The sequence below is a fragment of the Siniperca chuatsi genome, linkage group LG10 (genome assembly GCF_020085105.1).
Source record: "Siniperca chuatsi isolate FFG_IHB_CAS linkage group LG10, ASM2008510v1, whole genome shotgun sequence".
Taxonomy (NCBI): Eukaryota; Metazoa; Chordata; class Actinopteri; order Centrarchiformes; family Sinipercidae; genus Siniperca; species Siniperca chuatsi.
The window spans coordinates 6,177,239-6,195,477 of NC_058051.1; the positions used below are offsets into that span (position 1 = coordinate 6,177,239).

General features: G+C 39.4%; 2 protein-coding genes across 2 annotated transcripts; one reads left to right on the forward strand and one right to left on the reverse strand.

The window, feature by feature from the left end:
- Positions 1 to 128: 128 nt before the first annotated feature.
- Positions 129 to 7,752, forward strand: htr6 (5-hydroxytryptamine (serotonin) receptor 6). The gene is made up of 3 exons (XM_044211209.1): positions 129 to 1,707; positions 4,869 to 5,003; positions 7,053 to 7,752. The coding sequence occupies exons 1-3, from the start codon at positions 793 to 795 to the stop codon at positions 7,407 to 7,409; spliced, it is 1,407 nt and encodes a 468-aa protein (XP_044067144.1). The 5' UTR covers positions 129 to 792; the 3' UTR covers positions 7,410 to 7,752.
- On the reverse strand, positions 7,439 to 16,383 carry tmco4 (transmembrane and coiled-coil domains 4). Its single transcript, XM_044211208.1, has 14 exons — positions 16,296 to 16,383; positions 15,461 to 15,611; positions 14,841 to 15,015; positions 14,315 to 14,342; positions 14,079 to 14,214; positions 13,590 to 13,687; positions 13,318 to 13,461; positions 13,001 to 13,120; positions 12,136 to 12,300; positions 11,733 to 11,869; positions 11,275 to 11,359; positions 10,844 to 10,961; positions 10,502 to 10,619; positions 7,439 to 8,810 (listed from the first exon to the last, which is right to left on the reverse strand). Exons 1-14 carry the CDS (start codon positions 16,342 to 16,344, stop codon positions 8,304 to 8,306), a joined length of 2,031 nt encoding a protein of 676 aa, XP_044067143.1. The 5' UTR covers positions 16,345 to 16,383; the 3' UTR covers positions 7,439 to 8,303.
- Positions 16,384 to 18,239: the final 1,856 nt, after the last annotated feature.

Here is an 18,239-nt window from a genome sequence, read left to right on the forward strand (position 1 = left end):
CGCTCTGGCTGGGATGTGTGCTGGAGTGGCCGACAGGGATTAACAGGAGCGAGGGATATAAAGGCAGCGTTACAAGGACCATGATACCTGTAGAGCACTTATGAACAGAGCCTTGCTTACTAATGACTGCTGCACAATTTTGTGTTGGTTTCTGCTCTCCTATGCTGTTTCTCAGAATAAAAGGACTTATGAAAGGCAGCCGAGCTCCAGCTCAGCAAAGGACTTTCGGAAGCTGTACAATTCCACTTCTGTGAGGTGAGGTATAATTTTGAGAATTGGTCCTTGTTCTCTTCATCTTCGGTAGTTCCTCTCACCGGCACAGCTCTCGTATGTCTAGTCGAGCTTATCTCTCTGTGTGCCCTCCTCCAGTGACTGTCATCATTGTGACATGCTGCTTCGAAACCCTCTGCCAGCCATCGAATGGCTCATTCTGGCTCTTAGCTGTGGATTAGGCAGGGACATGCTGGCCAGGATGGAGAGATGAGTGAAACTGTCGGTGATTTTGATCACTATTCTGGTGGCAGTGGAAGGAAGCCCAGGGCACCTGGATGTATTCCTGCCACAGGGAGGTGGAGATATTTACCCATGGAGAACAGTCCTCCATTTAACCTGGACAGGGAAAGGGTTGGATGGCTTCTCAACACAAGACCTCAGTGGCTTCTTTTTATTCAACAATGTCCCTAAAGTGAGAGCTTTGGCTGCAAAGGAGAACTGGTTAAGGTCTGTGACATTTAGTAGTGTCTGAAGAGGAACCTTCACGAGCTGGTTCATTGATTGTTGCCAACCCCAACCATGGCTGACACTCACTTGTCTAGTTCCGTAGGGAGCTACAACAGCAGCTCTCCCACCACTAGTGCTTGGAACATCACTGGCAGCGGCCCGTGGTTGTTGGCCTTCATGCTGACTGTCATCATTCTCATGACAGTCTGTGGCAACATGTTGCTTATTGCTTTGGTGTTTGCCCATCGCTCTTTGCGTTGCACCTCAAACTGCTTCCTGGTGTCTCTGTTCCTGTCTGACCTAATGGTGGCACTGGTGGTCATGCCCCCAGCCATGCTCAATGTGCTGTGTGGGGCTTGGGTGCTGTGGCCTGCCTTTTGCCCGATTTGGCTTTGCTTTGACGTCATGTGCTGCAGTGCGTCCATCCTCAACCTGTGTGTGATCAGCCTGGACCGTTACCTCTTCATCATCTCACCGCTGCGCTACAAGCAGAGGATGACCCCACCTCGGGCGTTGCTCCTTGTAGGAGCAGCTTGGGGGTTGGCAGCATTGACCTCCTTCCTGCCCATTGAGATGAAATGGCACAGCTTAGGCCACGGGAGTGGACAGTCATCGGTTCCCGGGTTCAGCAGTAGCAACACCAGCTCTTACTCTGACACATTGTACCCAGCATCCTATTTTCAGTTGTCACCATCAGGAGGCCTTTCCTTCCAGTGCCGCCTGCGGGTCACCCTGCCCTTTGCCCTGGTGGCATCTGTACTCACATTCTTTTTGCCCTCCAGCGCCATTTGTTTCACCTACTGTCGGATCCTTCTGGCAGCGAGGAGGCAGGCAAAGAGGGTCGCAGCACTGAGCCACCCACCACACCCACATCCCTCTCTCGGGGAACCTTCAAGGCCTCCTTCACCTGGGGTTGCAGCAGGACAAGCTCAGCAGGACGGAGATGACTGCAGTCACCAGGAGCCTCCTGTGTCACAAAATGTACCGGTAAGGAACAGAGACCAAACAGTAACAGTGCTGACCAAGACATTGAATAAAACACTGAACAATTTCTATGTGAAAGCTAAACTGAAATGTCTGATAAAAATGAGCAGTGATACTTAAATAGTAGACTGGCTTTTAAGTAGAGCAGACCGTAATGAGAGTAGGAGTTGAAAAGGTTGATTCTGTGAGTGGATAAGGTAGCACAAAGATAATAACCAAATTATAGTTGTCCATCTGTTGTAAGAGTTCTCAAACTTGTCTTTTGCTCGACATTTCTAAGGTTTTACATAATACTGTTCATACCTACATCTCATGCCATTCCCTTAAAATGCCATTTATACTGTTGAAATCCACTCCTAAGTTCAATATCATCCAAGTGCAGCAATTACAAACCTGCAGATGTTATTTTTATGATTATAGGCCATTGTGTGCTTCAAATGTAAAAAAAAAAACCCAACAACTTGAAGAACGCTGTTTGAAAGCTGCTTTTTTGACAGCCAGATTTGCATTATTTCACTTTCCGAGACCTAAATTCTGAGTTTAGACCCACTTGACTGACCTTGGAGTTTACATAGTTTGGAAGTATATCTGAAAATATGACTGACTTGGCCCAAACAGTTTTGGTGTTTATTGCAAACTACTTTGTGCTCAACATCGCAGAGACATTTTTGTCTACCAATAAACTAATATAAAATTTTGGAGATCAAGTGCACCATTTAAATGTGCAGGTCTGAAAGTGTTTGGATACTTGTGTCGTGGCACTGCAGTAGGATGTGCCTGTCCTAATGAAAAGGACCGGTGTGGAGGTTTACAGCCTTTCCAATGAAGCTATTTAGTAATAAAGTGATGATGTTAAAGACTGATGCTAAAATGTAGTGGATACCATTGAACATGAACATGAAATTACAAATTTGAGGTAGTTGTAGTTTACTAGAGTTGAATTTTTCTGATAAACTGAAGGATTAAGTGTTCCTTTGTGGGTTGAGAAAATTCTCCTACTTCTTAAGCAAAATAAACTCTTAAAAAACAACAACCTTGGATTAGCTGTAAAATGCATTATCAAAAAGATGAAAACGGGGCTGTTTTTCTTAACTTGTGAAAAGTTGACTTTTTAGAGATATGTGGTTCTTACAGGACAGCGATGCTACAAATATATGATGATCTTATAGAATATGATGCATTGCTGTAGCTAAAGCTACCCAACAGTATATAAAGCAGTTCAAATTTGCACAACCTTAAACATTTACAGCAGTAAAATACAACATGCACATTAATGCAGCAGTAATATTAATCCAAAAACCTAATATATAATAGTAAAACACTGAGAGGGACTATTTTACTGCATAATGAGTACTTTTACTCTTGATACTAGTAAATTGTGCTGATAATACCTACATACTTGAGTTATTTTTTAATGCAGGACTTTTACTTGTAGTGGAGTATTTTCACAGTGTGGTATTAGTACTTTTACTTAAGGATCTGAATACCTCTTCCACCTCTGGAGAGCAAGGATATAAACCAATGAAAGGAATGCTGCACAAATGTGTGCTCGTATTGTTTACTGGCTGTCTGCAAGGACAGGGAGATAAAGTAATTCTTGAATTTAAAACTTTATTCATCATTATCAGGCTGTCAAAAGAATCAGGAGAGAAATAACGCTGCAGCTAGTATATGATGTAGAGCTGAAAAATGTTTTGCTCTTCAGCCATTTTAACCCAAGAATGTATAAAAGAAAAGTAGAGAGGGATGTGTAAAACCTGCCCAGAAATCTTGGAGAGAAAAGTACAGCCAGTGCGTCAGATGTGCTACCCCCGTTTGTGAGGATCACAGACACATAGTCTGTCACATTTTCCTGCAGTAAAACCACACACACACACACACACACACACCAGAACAGTCAGTTCTAAATTAATTCTCAAAAAATCAGAATGAATTGTAACCCCATAACATTTAGTTTTATTCCCATTAAGTAGCTTTAAAATCCTCTCATTCTTAATCAGAAATAATCCGTATCAGCTTGTTCCAACTCTTCATTGAAGCTAAGCGACACTGACATTAAGTGGAATATTCAAACCTTTTATGGCTGCACCATTATATCAAATGGAAACATTCTAGATGTACTGTGCATCATTTTATACTCATTTCCCCAAAATTAAGCCTGACATATTTGGTTTATTTGGGAATTTTATGATCTCCACTAAAATTTAATATGAAATTCTGTGGCTTTCAACAATGTTCGGCTGCACAGCATGAGTTTGTAATGACTGGCCCGCTGGTCAATGAAGTTTAAGGTGTTGAAAAAGAAAAAGAAAAATAATCAAGACATTAAATATTTGCATTTGATCAAAATTGTAAAGGAATAGTTTTGGGAATTCTGGGAAATGTGCTTTCTTGCTGAGAATTAGATGAGAAGATCGATACCGCTGCTATGTCTGTGTGTTAGCTATGGAGCTACAGCCAGCAGATGATTAGCTTAGCATAGACTGGAAGCAGGGGGAAACGGCTCTGTCCAAAAGCAAAGAAATTTGCCTACTACCGCCTCTACACCTAACTAATAAACATATTTTATCTTGTTTGTTAAATCAGTACACAAATAGAAATCTAAAAACATAAAGTTTGGGTTCACATCCAAGAAAATGGACATAGCACATAACTCCCCGTAAAACTTATATATTAAACAAATATGGTATAATGTGTTCATCAGTAAGCTTTTGAGGTGCTGGTAGGTGGATTTTGTTTTTATCTTGACAGAGCCAGGCTAGCTGTTTCTCTATTTCCAGTCTCTGTGTTAAGCTAACTGGCTGCTTGCTTATAGCTTTATATTTAGAGTACAAAGATGAGAGTGGTGTCGATCTTCTCATCTAACTCGAAGCAAGAAAGCAAATGAGTGTATTTCCCAAAATGAGGAACAACTGCTTTAATTTCATTCATTAACTTGATAAAAACTGGACAGCTTCAAGCAAACCACTAATTAAATGCATAAAGGAACTAAAAGTTAATTAAAATAAAGTAATTTGCTTGTCAAAGAGGCCGTAAAGAGGTACCCAGAGCAGCTTTTTCAAAATACCAATGTAGGCAAGGGAGATTTACATTGCATCTACAATTCTAGGATGAACTATTTTATACTTGTGTTCTATATTTCTATTGTTCTCTACTGTCCACAGCCGTCAGTGAACAGTGAGCGTCGTCTGGCTCACAGGCAGGGTCGGAGGGCACTGAAGGCCAGTCTGACACTGGGAGTCCTCCTGGGACTCTTCTTCAGCGCTTGGCTACCCTTTTTCATCACCAACATGGCTCAGGTCAGTAGGGACCAGACACTGACTCTACCATAGATAGGACACAGAAATGTAGTCAATGAAAATACAGGTAACATGACATTTCAGAAAACAAATCTTGGATGTTAGATACATGTTCAGATGAGCTGGAAGGGGTGAATAGCTTCAATATATCCAGGTTGCCTTCACCTATATTCACATGCGAGCGTTCTTTCTTCACTATAAAAATTTGCAACACTTTCCCTCACCATTTAAAAAGTCTGTAGTTGTTTTTGGAATAGCTCTCCTATTTCATATATCTATATAAAAGACTCAAAGGTTGTTTTTTTTTTGGTCAGTTTTCTCACAAATTTACGTGTGGAGGGCACTAAAACAGTGTGAAATAAATGCAAAAGAAAGAAAGAAGAAAGGAGAAAAAAAACACTTGGATACCAATCTATTTTTGTATTGGCCAGCCTTGGCGTCACAGCCTTGCCAAGCTATCCAACGAGGAAATAGATTGGCATTTCAGCTTTGTGTGGCTGACTCATTCCAAAACCTAGAAAATAACACACCAGAGTACCATTTATAATTGGTATTCTTTTTAAGTTGTTGATTTTGATTTGATTAGACTGAGCACACACACTCATTACTCAGCGAACAAACATTGGAAGCCATGAAAAACCTCGGCAAGAGTAAATGAATGTCAAAAAACAGCTTAATCTAAATTGGTAATGACACTCATGTTTTTCAAGCTTTCAATGATCCAGTCATTTCGATTTCCCATCTGTGCCCTCTTGCTTCTCCCCTGCATAACATAGAGCACAGAGACTTGACTGTGTCTGCGCTCTCCTTCCTTTTCGCACTCAATGTGGTGTGTGAAACGCACCCCTCCTTTCTGTCCTATTCCCACCGCCTCCCTGTCTCATCTTGATAGTATTGGAAGCTCTCCTCTAACAGCTGTCTCCTCCTTCACTGTCCTTCTCTAAACCTAGTGGTTATATTCAAGATCAGTGTTTTTAACAGTCAGATGCAAATGTATTTGCAAGTTCTATTCAGGGAAAATTAGATGTTCCATAAGAAAAAGAATGATGGACAGCCTATGTGATCTCCTTTTTTTTTTTTGATTATTACACAACTCAGCTACTTCAAATCTAATGGGGCCCAAACGGCACAGGGAGAGTAAATAAATAAAAAAATGAATCAGAAACTAAACATATAAATAAATAAATGTGTGCAATTAATTCTAAATAAAAAAAATTGCACAATTAGCTAAAAATAAATAAATGTTGCCAAAAAGCATAAATAAATTGATGGGCAATAAATAAACTTAGAAAATGTAGTTCTTTGTCTATTTCTTTCTGTATTTATTTATTTTCAGATGTATTTCAGTATTTTTTTATTTCCAAGTTTTACCGTAAATTAACCTGTTTTAAATAAATAAATGTGCACTGTAAATTTAGAATAAATACATTTTGCAAAAAGGATAAATACATTAATGGACAATAAATAAATAATTAGATTTTTCTGATTTATTTCTTTATTTATCTCTCTCTCTGTATATATATACACTGTGTACATATATATATATTTATATATATATACACACACACACACACATTTTATTTTATTTTTTGTACCTTAAAGGCGTGATTTATTTTAAACAAAGTGATATTTACATTGTGTGTATCCTTGAGGTCTAACAAATGTGTTGAATGCATTTCCTTTTTTTGCAAAGCAGATATTTTGAATCGTTTAATTTGTGCATTGTTTACATCTGTTTCCTAGTTTGCAGTGTTCTACTTTACTGTCTTCGCCAATCAGCATAACAGTCTATAACCAGCAGCAGGAATGCTTTGGCCACCTGCTTGTGCACATGCATGATACCCTCTCGTAAAAATACTGATCCATAGCGCTACTTTGGGTCAAAAACTCTTTAGGGTGCCTTTAAGATTATAATTTTCTGTATTTATTTCTTTATCTATTTTCTGTTTTTATTTTTTCCTCATTTATTTTTTGATTAATTCCACATTTTACCATAAATGAACTTCTGATGCCTTAATGCCTGCAATACTTTTCACCGTTTTCATTCAGGCAGTGTGTGAGTGCATCCCCCTTGCCCTCTTCGACGCCATCACCTGGCTGGGCTACTGCAACAGCACAATGAACCCCATCATCTACCCACTGTTCATGAGAGACTTCAAGCGAGCTCTGGGGAAGCTCTTGCCCTGCTGTTCCTCACGGTCAACCAGAAGACCCTCACCAGCACTCTCCCTCTCTCTCCGCAACTCAGGAGAGCCTAACATCGCCAGCAACCCTCCCTCTCCCCTGGCCTCTGACCCCACCCACCCCCCTGCTACTGCCACCGATGCTGTCAACCTGCTGGATGCCGAGCACGCTGGCATCGAGTTGCCTCTGCTTCTGCCCAATCAGGTGGACACCCTGGACTGAATAGCAATTACGGAAATAAAGTCAGCTAATATATTATGTCAGGGTTTATGGTGGAAAAGTGATTCAAGGCAAGTATCGAGACTCATAAAACATTCCTTGAGTTAAGAGGTTAAGGCCTAAGAGAAATAAAAAAGAATCAAATTTAAAATTAATTCTTTATGGGCACAGAAAAATGTCTATGGACACATATTCAGTAAGCTCCACCCTTGTTCTATCTTAAATTGTGTGTTTCTTTCCAATTATGAAATATGGTTGAATAAACTGATATAGGTGCATTACCAAAACAAAAACAAAAATCAGGGTTAAGACTATTTGTAATTATCAGTGCTAGTATACAATGTAACTAAACTCTATAGTAAGCAGCGCTTCACATTGGTATGGGTGGAATAGAGAAAAGAAAGACCTTGAAGAAGCCACATTCACTGAATTGCCCCCGGGCCATATGGAAATCAAATTACTGTGATAATATCCATAGCAACCAAGCCAAGTGATGAAAATGAGAAGCATGAGAGGAACAGAGATATCACCTATTTTGTAGCATCCTCTAAAACCTGAAAAACACAAGTAATATTTACAAGTATTTGATCTCACAGCGGGTTTAGAAAATAAATGATGACACTATGTACAGTTTGTAAAAAATCTACTTCATTTACAATTTTCTAAATTGTTATAAATTAATACATTAGTCTAAAAAACATTTAGGGGTAAAACAAAGCAGTTAATTCAGGGGCTTTTCACTTGAGGCTGCCATATGTGTGCACTGACTCTAGCCGTCTCTGGCATGTTAGTATGTTGAGAATGGAATGAATATTTTCTCCAACAAAGCTTTGATGCTGAAAAAAACTTGAGAAGATGAGATTTTACAGGGAAGCAGCTGGTCCTGTAACATGCTCTTTACAAGTCTGGCTGCCTTTGTTTGTGTGTGTGCTCTATAGTCCAGCGTGTATCATCCCAGCTCCATGATATGTGTTCATTGTCAGCCCCCTCTACATCGTCACACACAGTAAAAGCAGATGCTGTGTCGTCATTAGTGGCATTCTCCTCAGAAGTAAGTGGTAAATTGTTGCTGACTCCGATTTGACTCTCTGATTCTGTATCATTTAATGAGTCCAGCAGGTCTGAAATATCAGGGATATCCCAACCGTCACCCATCTCGTCTGTCTCTGCCACCTCTTTCACGTTTCCACTTTCTTCTGTACAAGTTTCAGCCTCCTCAGCTTGGTTTTGTTTCTCAGTCACTTGTCGCTCATTGGGGGTTTGGTCAGGGATAGCCACTGTTCCCTTTGTAATTGTTACAGGCTGAGGAAGAGCAAAGAAGGCTCCTGGGACTTCTTTGGTGGGAAGTCCTACTGCCACCAAGATGGTGTCCATCTGACGCATGTAGTCCAAGTGACCTTTCACCTGGGAAGCAGAAACATAGTTTTACTGTCTCTGACTAAAAAAGGATACATATTTCTTTGTAAATTACAGTGTATAATTTCAGCTTTTTACAGAAAACATTAATCCTTTGTACAAATCTGTTCTTCTCGTATATATTTTTTTTGTATAGCAAATTTTCCTATTCCTCACATTACATGACTAGATATATAGTGTGTATGGTGCTTCAGACATGTCAAGTATCTTTTTACTGTTCTTTTTTAAATGTTCAGTTAGTGAAATGTGAAACCTCTGATGCTTTACCTGGTTCAACAAAACACCTTACCATGATAAGTACTACGTGTTAAGTTTCTTGTGAAATCATGTTGACTTACAGGGTGGCAGAAAGGCATTGCTGTGAACTGAAACAGACCAGCAGGGGCCTTACTTTTTTCTTATCTTTTAATTGTATTTAAACAATACAACTGTCTTTTAAAGTGCTAATTCAATTCTGCATTTATTAATATCACAAAAATATATCTCATAACATTTTATTTAAAGTTATTAGAAACTGTTTTTGTATTAATTACTAAAAATAACAATTTCTTCAAAAAATCTCCAGCTGGGTTTTTGTTTAAAGCTGCACTAATTAATATTTTTATATTTGACTATGTGAAAGGGGTCGCTCATCATGATGACTACAGAAAAAAAAATCACCAGGCTCTGCAGTTCGGGCTCTACAGTGTGTTTTAGCATCTTCCAGCTCATTGTTTTGGTTTTACAGCCCACAACTTTGCCGTTTTGGTTCATTTTCACCACTCTCACTAACGTTGTTTCCAGAAGCAACCAGGCAACTGTTGACAGTGAAAAAGCACTGCTAAACCCACTGTACACTACCTGCCCAGCACCCAACAGCGGGCAGACACAGTTAGAGACTAGCTGGTAAACAAAGTGGAGCATTTAGCAGCTAAAGAAAAGAGCCAGATATTTCCCTCAGGAGTTGGTGAAGACCAAAACAGAGCTACACAAAGTGCTACTGGACTAACATATCGCCAGGTGGCCAGAAACACAACTCCAAATAAATGCTATGTCTCTGCTGGATGTGTAAATAGGCAACTATTTGCTAACATTGTTTTTGCCATAAAAACAAGGTGTTTTATGTCAGTGTTGTGTTTACAGCTTGTTCTGCTGCCCCCAAGTGGCCAAAAAAATATCAATTAATACTTATTAAGGGACACAGTAAGCAATGACTAATAAGCCAATGATTTAACAAAGATTATTTCCATTGTGGATGACAGCCTGTTTCCAAAACCTAAAAACTGAAAAAGCTTAGCTAATGGATACCCTCTAAATCAATTGGTATCTAATCAGAGACAAAACATTACTGACTGAATGATTCATGTGAACCTTTATAACCAATAGAGACATGAATATGGCAGATTAGCTGCAGGAAATGTGTAGTTTATGTTGTCAGTAGTGTCATGTAGGACTGTGTGAGTTGTGTCTCCCCTCTCATCAATTAGTCAACGACACCTTATATTATTTTACAGACTCTGATCTAACAAACAAATGTGACATTTTTATGCTTGAAAAGTGTAAATTTGTGGTGACTGCTGCATGTGGTTTTTCCTGAAAGGTGAAAACCTTCAGATATGAAATTCAGCTCATATGTACCTGAAAAACTATTCATTAAGGACATTTTAGTGGGCCTAATTTAAATATAAGCTCTGACTTACCACGGAGGAAAGATCCACATTGATTATACGCCGATCCTGGATGTTGATTGGCTGTAGCCCAGCAACAGACAGCTGTGCAGCTGAACTTCGATACAAGAACCCCAGGAGCCAGTCCCCTCTGATAGGTGGATAGTTAGAGAAAGTAATTTATTCATGTAATACTTAAATCACAATTCCTGCTGTCAAGACAGTAGTTTCCGAAGCCACTGTAGCCAAAACATTGGACCTCAAATAAACAGTGACTATATATAAAGCATGCTATAAAGCAACCGTAGACTTTTACTGTAAAAATGTAAACATTTTACTCCATGCATACTGCTAGATAGAGGTCTGTTAGATTACCTGCAGTAGCCGTTCACTATTTTTCCAGCCACTACCCTGGTCATTCTCTCCCAGGCCTTTTCAGAGCCGTCCACAGGGGCCCCCAAGAGGACTACATCCTCCACTACTCCTTCACTACCTGAAAAATGAAAGAAAAATGAGAAACTGCAATAGGTTAATCACGGTTCAATTTCACGTGGTATAACCACATTTAAATGCTGAATATTTAGGGCCATCATCATAACAACTCTACTCTGCTTAACCAGTGACTTGGTAGAACAGAAGAGGAAAAGTGTGGCTTTTAAAAGAACCATGACTTCAACCCAGGAATATTTCAAATCCAATTGAGTTGACCATTTTGGTAGACAGTCAGTGCAAAGAAATGGGGATGTGAATCAAATTCCATTGCATAATCAAAACATGGTTCATCCACAGAAAGGTGTTCATTTCACCTTGGTCATTGGCAAGCTCCTGCAGACAGTAGTAGATAACTCTGGCCCCAAGACTGAAACCTATGAGACTGACAGGCCGCTTCCCCTTCAAATACAGAAAGAGAGAGAAGAGATGCACAATTCTTAAGCAGCTTTCATCCTCCTAGTGTTGACTGAACATAGGCAAATTATTCTCTCTGAGAGTAAGGTAATATTTCAGGTTAAATTTTTGTATGAGTCTATACATTGTTTTTTAGGAAAATCCTACTTATTCTGCCTTTAATAAATATAGCATTTCATTTAAAGTTTTGTTCTAATATCCTACGAGTACAATCAAAGGAACAAAGAATAGAAACATTATGGTTGAAGTTGAACTAATGCAGTTAATAAAAAACTAACCCTTCTAGAGCAACAGCTGACACAATACTGGTACACTGCGGTAAAGTGTGTCTTAACAGAGGTAAGAGGTAGTATGATACCTGCTGTCTGCTTCTCAAAACCTGTGCCAGGTGTTTCCCCACCTCAGCTGAGCGGTTCAGACAAACACACCAGGGGTTGTCAATGACGCTGGCTGCTGCCAGCAAAGACGCCGGCCACGTCAGAGCCGCCACGATGCCTGGACAGTGTAAAAGACATCAATGCCGTACCAAGCAAGGGTCAATGCAACAAAAGGACAATAGCTAGATAACATAGTTGGAATTGTTTAACAGAAATCAACTCATTACCTGCAATCAATGCAACAATAGCATAGACTTTACTTCTCATATCACACATCCCAAGTGTGAAGTTCAGAACAGAAAATATTCTACTACAAGCACAAACTGTTTCCAAATACAGATCCACTGAATAGACTAAGTGCTTCCTGCATGACCATCCTCCTACCTGAGAGCACTGTGTACTTGAGCGCTTCCTGGGCCACCATGCTGACTAGCCCATCCAACAGAGAAGCCATGGCTGAGCCCAGATCCCTGAGGAAACGTGACTCCCACACCAGGCAGTACTGTTCCCCGCACTCGCCCAGGCTGCACCACGGGGCCTGGAACGAACCTGCAAGACAGCAGTTGTGTTTTTATGTAAGGAAACAACTAAGCGGCACTTGTAAGTGAAGTGTTTTTTAGCCATTGCATGTGAAGGGGGTACTGAGGTGGACACTACTGGTATAGTTTTAGAACATTATGTGCAGAACTTTTCAAAATACAAGCCAAAAAAGTAACAGCAGCTACAGCACTTCAGCTGATGGTTTACCCTTATTCCAACTAAGAAACTTAAATGACACCTCAACTCCTTGTCTGTACACTTTAGCTCATTCAAGTCCTTACAAACATTTCAACACCTTTCATTGCTTACACTTAATTTTGCCCCCTTTATCCCTTTCCTCCTATTCCAATTCTTCATACTTCTATGCAGGCTTAACTGTCATGGTAAAGACAGCTAATGGAAGATAAAATTATTTGCACTGATTTCATCACACACATTGTACATGTCCAGTGTAGTTGTATGGTTACATTCAGTTGTTATCATGCCATGATATCTAACACCTCTGAATGCAAAATATTATGCCAAAAACAGACAGTCTGATCTGGTTATTTTATCATTTTCATTTTACAGAAAATTGACTATAACATGATATATATCAATATTGCGATATAAAATTACATATACCATGACAGAGGATTAACCATATCGCCCACACCTAATCAGCGGAAATTGTAAGTGGTTGTAGTGAGACGGTAGAAGCTATACTTACTGTATTTACCACTGCAGAGCCACCCTGTCACTGCGATGGTCAGGTGAAGATGCTTCCCGGAGCTCAGTGGCAGGAATTCAAATTCCTCTATCGCCCCAACACACTTATTCATCTTATAGCCTAGACAGACAACGTATGAAAATGAAATAAAGGTAGAGAAGAGCAAAAATCAAATAGAAGATGAGAAAAGCTATAGATATAAAAATTAGGGAACACCACAAAAACATGATGAATGTGTATTTATCAATTTCAGTCTAAATTCCAAAGATGATAACTTCATCTTTCGCACACAATCATATGTCATCCAACGCTCTTACCAGTCAATCCAGCTCCTGCTGCTCCAAATAGGGAGGCCATGATTGCAATGCCAGTGGCTGAGCCCAGAGCAGCAGCCCCTCCAGCCCCCAGCACAGCACTGGCCCCTGCTGCCACCAAGGGGGCTGCCAGCCCACCTGTCACACCTGGCAAAGGCACAAAGAGTACTGTCAGTAGAGAAAAAAGCAGGTCAGTGCCAATATCTGTAAGGTGAAGCATTTTAGAGAAAAGTTAATTCTACGGAAGGAAAAATACACCAAGCGGGAATAATCACCAATCACAGTTCCTCCGCCCACAGTGGCTAGTCCAATCAGGAGGTAGCGTCGTAACTTTCGCCCTCTTTCTCTCCTCAGCCGCCGGGAAGACTCCTCTCTCATAAAAGCAGAGTCAGAAAGATCATCTGTTTTACTTGAAATATTCATTGGCTTCAAAAAATAAAAATGTCAAATGACTTTTTTGGTGCATTTAAGATGACATCTTGAAAACAATAAGCTGCTTGTTTATGCCACACAACTATCTTCATCCTATCATTTTGGATACAAGTGTGAGTGCCATGCACAGTGTTTGTGCTGTTTAAAACAGTCTGACACACACAAGGTTTGGCAAAAAAGAAAAGACTGTACATATTGTCATTTAGCAACTGACTGAGATTTAAGGTTTTGAACACCTAAATGAAATTTCATGTTATTAGTTGTGTAAAAGACTCAGTCAGATTCATCTATCATACATCCTTCCATGATCCTTCTATCCAACCATAACTTACTCGCTCTCCTCTCCCGCTTCCGCTTCTCTCAGCCTCTCGCCCAGTGTTTCCTCAAACTCCTCCAGCTGCTGTGGAAAGACTCGTAGCAGACAGCTGACATGACGGATGAGAACCCTCGCTCTGGCATCATACTGGCCTGAGTACATGACAGACCATGAAAGTTATCAAGTAACAGGCTTATATGAATTTACACCAACTTAAAGTAGGTAGTCATTAATTCATCAAAGGACTCTTACCGTCTTTGACAGAAAAAGACACCAGATCCTGTAACACAAAGTGAAAGCTGGTTATAATAGGTGTTTACGTAGAAATACAGACACAAAATTAGTACAATACAGCTAATTACTGTTATTAAAAACAAACCAAAGAGCTTAATTGTTATGTTAGCGTGACCAGTTGTGAAAAAAGTCCTATCAAACAACAAAATAATTTTATATTAAATAACACTTAACACACTGGACATATTTAATAAACTGAAATAATGTATGACCTTGAGTATAATTGATTATGATACACCTTCTATGTAGATTTTATAATCAATAAATGAATTGCTGCTCCAGTTCTTTGTAATGTAATTCTTATTCTTTAATACTGCATATATCTTTGACTCAGTATTCTGTAGTTATTTAAATTTACAAATCTGTACCTAATATGTTTTTTATTGCACTAATTTACAGTACAACGGCTGTTGCAACAATCCAATTTCCCACAGGGTGCATTCCAGTTTAATGGCATCGCATCCTCCATTAGAGTGACAAAGACCTGTATGATGGGGGTGGCCCCAGCAGCAAGTAGTGTTTCGGCCTGTAGGGTGGAGAGGAAGGTGTCGGAGCCCTCGAAGCCCAGGCCTGACAGGAAAGCCCCCATAACCGGCATCACTGACTCATCCAGGTCCAGCCAGCGGACCAAGCCCTGTAGATACTGCTCCCTGAAAACTCTGAGAAACACGCAACTGCTCATCTCCTCAAGTCAAATAATAGTTCAGTTAAGAGCATTATTATTCACAGTTTAGTTAAAAAGTCATTATTACAAATGGTTATTCACAAGTGCAAGAAGAAAAAGCTTTCAGAAAAGTTTGAGAATTTGTGTTGAAAAATAAATAAATAAAAGACCAGTCCTCGTGATTTCTTGGAGGTTCTAACTGGCTACTGCTGCTCACTTTTTTCTAAATTCAAAATCAAACCTTTGAAAATTTCTGGATGTCTGAGACGATTTAAAGACTGGGTAAGAATCCCTCTCTTATCCACTTAAATTTGACCTTGGTGAATTTCCAGAAAAAAACTGAAGCAAGTTGTACTCCTTAACACAATGACTACACTGACATTACTAGAAAGGACACACACAGAATGTCATGAAGACACTATCCTTCATGGCTCTGTTACCTGTTTTCAGGTCCAGCAAACAACTGGCCCAGAGAGACACCACAGAGCGCAGCATATGCAAAACGGCCCTGTTCAGTCAGCTGTCTGCTGATAATTTTCTCTGGGCTTGGGTCACGTGGGGCATCTTGTGTTGTTCCTGTCCCCCCTGGGTCTAAGGTGATAAACGGACAAAGCTTAATTATTAACTTAAAGGTAGCAGTTTGATTCAGACAAATCATAGAATAAAACAAATACAAAGTGCCACATTACAACATATTAACGACACATCAATCATAAGTAAAAACCTCAAATATATGGTATTTGTAGTTAGGGGTATACAGACAATGTGTAAGAATGTTGATTTTTATTTCAAATGCTGTTTGGTGGATGACCTAGGCTAAATGCCGAATTTACTACAAAACCCCAATGATTGATATGCGGACTTAAATGTTCCACAAGATATTTTACCCATGCGATCTCTGCGAATTTGCCGATTTTCGAGTGTAGTTTAGTTTGACGTTTCGTTCTAACACGAAACTAGGTTACATTGAGTCTAACGTTGTGCTGATGAACTGACCTGAATTCAACATACAGAGGCTGCTAAAATGTGTGTGACCCACATGATTGTTCAACATTCCTTTTAGCTTTAGCTTAAAATAAAGCCAGTGCAACTTAACCAGTGCATTTCAACAACACACAACACTTAACGTTAGCTGCTAAAAACAGCTGGCTGATAGTTGCCGTACTAGCTTAGGCGGTTAACTAGCTAACGGTTCAGTGGTAACTTTTTTAACGTCGTCAGTGTAAAAACTTACTTTACTAATGCTGAAAATAATAAACGACTTCTAAGTGGTACCTGGGGCAAAATTGGTTTCCGTAATGTTCTTTTTTTCCTCCATGGCCATAGATGTCTCAACTCTGTAGACTGAACTTTTGTTGCCTTCAAGTGTTCCTCCTGAGCTCTGACATCTGATAATTACACTTTAATACGACATTGACACATGTTCAAGCGGTTCAAACCAACGCGTTGGATGTTAAATATGCCCCCAAACCACCAAAGCAACCAAAACTTTTCTTGTGGGTGTTTTAATGTTAAATATCAACCTGCACAGAGCTACTGTGTGCTGGATTGATAAAATAAAGGGGAGAAATGTACATTAGAAACACCTTTGGTGATATGATTTACTTACTTTGGGAAAGCTGCTGTATATATCGCTGTTACAACCAAAGAATAGTACAGCTTCTAAAATGCAGCTTCCTATGTAACGAAATAAAAAAACTTTTGGAGTTTTTCAGAATTTACTGATAATATTTTCGACGGTATTTGAAAGCATTATTTGTTTGCAACTTTTGAGTGACGTAACTTCCACGTACGCTTAAAACAGAGCAGGGGTCTATTCACGACTGAAACGTTTTGGAAAGTTTTTGTTAGAGAAAAATTACATTATTTTACATCTTTAGGCCAGGAATGGGCAGGTATGTGTCAATGTGGAGGCTAAACCAAACACTCCAGCTGCTGGTTTCACTGATTAGCACTAGTACTTCATACAGAGAAGAGGAAATAACCACTGAAATCCTCTACAAGATCCAAAATCAGAGCTACTACAACTACTGGCCAGTAGGTGTGAGTGTAACATTTATTTTCAGCAATTCTGGCTCCACAACCCTGATTATTATTGTTGTTCACTTTAATTAGCTGAATGCTTAATATTTTCATAATGTAGATTATTCTAAAATGTGGCAAATTTAATAGTATAGCAATAATATGCCTTTTTAATTTGTTCACCTGCTATTGGCAATATGACCAGAAAAATGCTTTCTCTCAGATGACCGGTGACAGTACATCAGAATGAGGACGGTTGCCTGCCAGCCACTCAAGGAAACAGCTTCACTCAAGGACATGGTCATGGAAGCACACTGGAATCATTTGAGTAGGCCTAGATGTTGTCAGTGGCTAAGAATGCAACAGAAAACACCATTGTTAAGTGGTGTGTGGTTAATACATGGATTTTTAAAGTGGCAAGGGTAACAAGCATAGAGAGAGAAGAGCAAGAGACACTCACAATAGATCAAAGTCAATGCATTTGGAATGACTGGGATTTAATGGGATTCTGTGGTGATCTAGTTTATGTGCAAGAGGCGATATAAGCTATGAGTCATACAGTACTATACCCAACTATATAGTACAGTATAGTATAGTAATTACAGTATAGTATAGTAAAGTATAGTACAGTATGTGTAGTGTAGTATAGTATAGTAATTACAGTACAGTATAGTAAAGTATAATGCAGTATGTGTAGTATAGTATAGTAGGCTATGTGTAGTATGGTATGTGTAGTATATTACAGTATAGTATAGTATGTGTAGTATAGTATAGTGAAGTACAGTATTAAAATGGTTCTCTTAAGTGTAAGGTCACTCAATAACAAGTCATTCATTTGCAATGACTTTATTATCTATATTATAAGTAATATTGACATCCTCTTTCTCACTGAAACTTGGTTGAAATGTGATGATTTTACGCCATTAAATGAGGCTTCCCCTACCAATTTCTGTTACTTACACACCCCTAGGCTCTCTGGCCGCGGTGGTTGGATAGTTGTAATTTATAGGGATAACTTTACCTGTAGTACTGTACCTTGTGGTGAATTCTCCTCTTTCGGATACCTTGCCTTTCATCACGGTAAGCATCAACCCATTTTGTTTATTTTAGTTTACCGTCCTCCTAAATCAAACAGCTCCTTTACTACTGAGCTCTCAGACCTGTTGTCAGTGACCATGTTAAAATATGACACTGTTA

Bases quoted from the DNA above. Each gene is read 5' to 3' on its own strand.
- tmco4 (XM_044211208.1), bottom strand. From the start codon at position 16,344: ATGGCCATGGAGGAAAAAAAGAACATTACGGAAACCAATTTTGCCCCA. The intron at 13,121-13,317 runs GTAAGAGCGTTG...TTGTCTGTCTAG, and splicing joins AGCAGGAGCTGGATTGACTG to GCTATAAGATGAATAAGTGT. The intron at 11,870-12,135 runs GTAGGAGGATGG...TACACTGTCCAG, and splicing joins CAAGTACACAGTGCTCTCAG to GCATCGTGGCGGCTCTGACG.
- htr6 (XM_044211209.1), top strand. From the start codon at position 793: ATGGCTGACACTCACTTGTCTAGTTCCGTAGGGAGCTACAACAGCAGC. The intron at 1,708-4,868 runs GTAAGGAACAGA...TACTGTCCACAG, and splicing joins CTGTGTCACAAAATGTACCG to CCGTCAGTGAACAGTGAGCG. The intron at 5,004-7,052 runs GTCAGTAGGGAC...GTTTTCATTCAG, and splicing joins TCATCACCAACATGGCTCAG to GCAGTGTGTGAGTGCATCCC.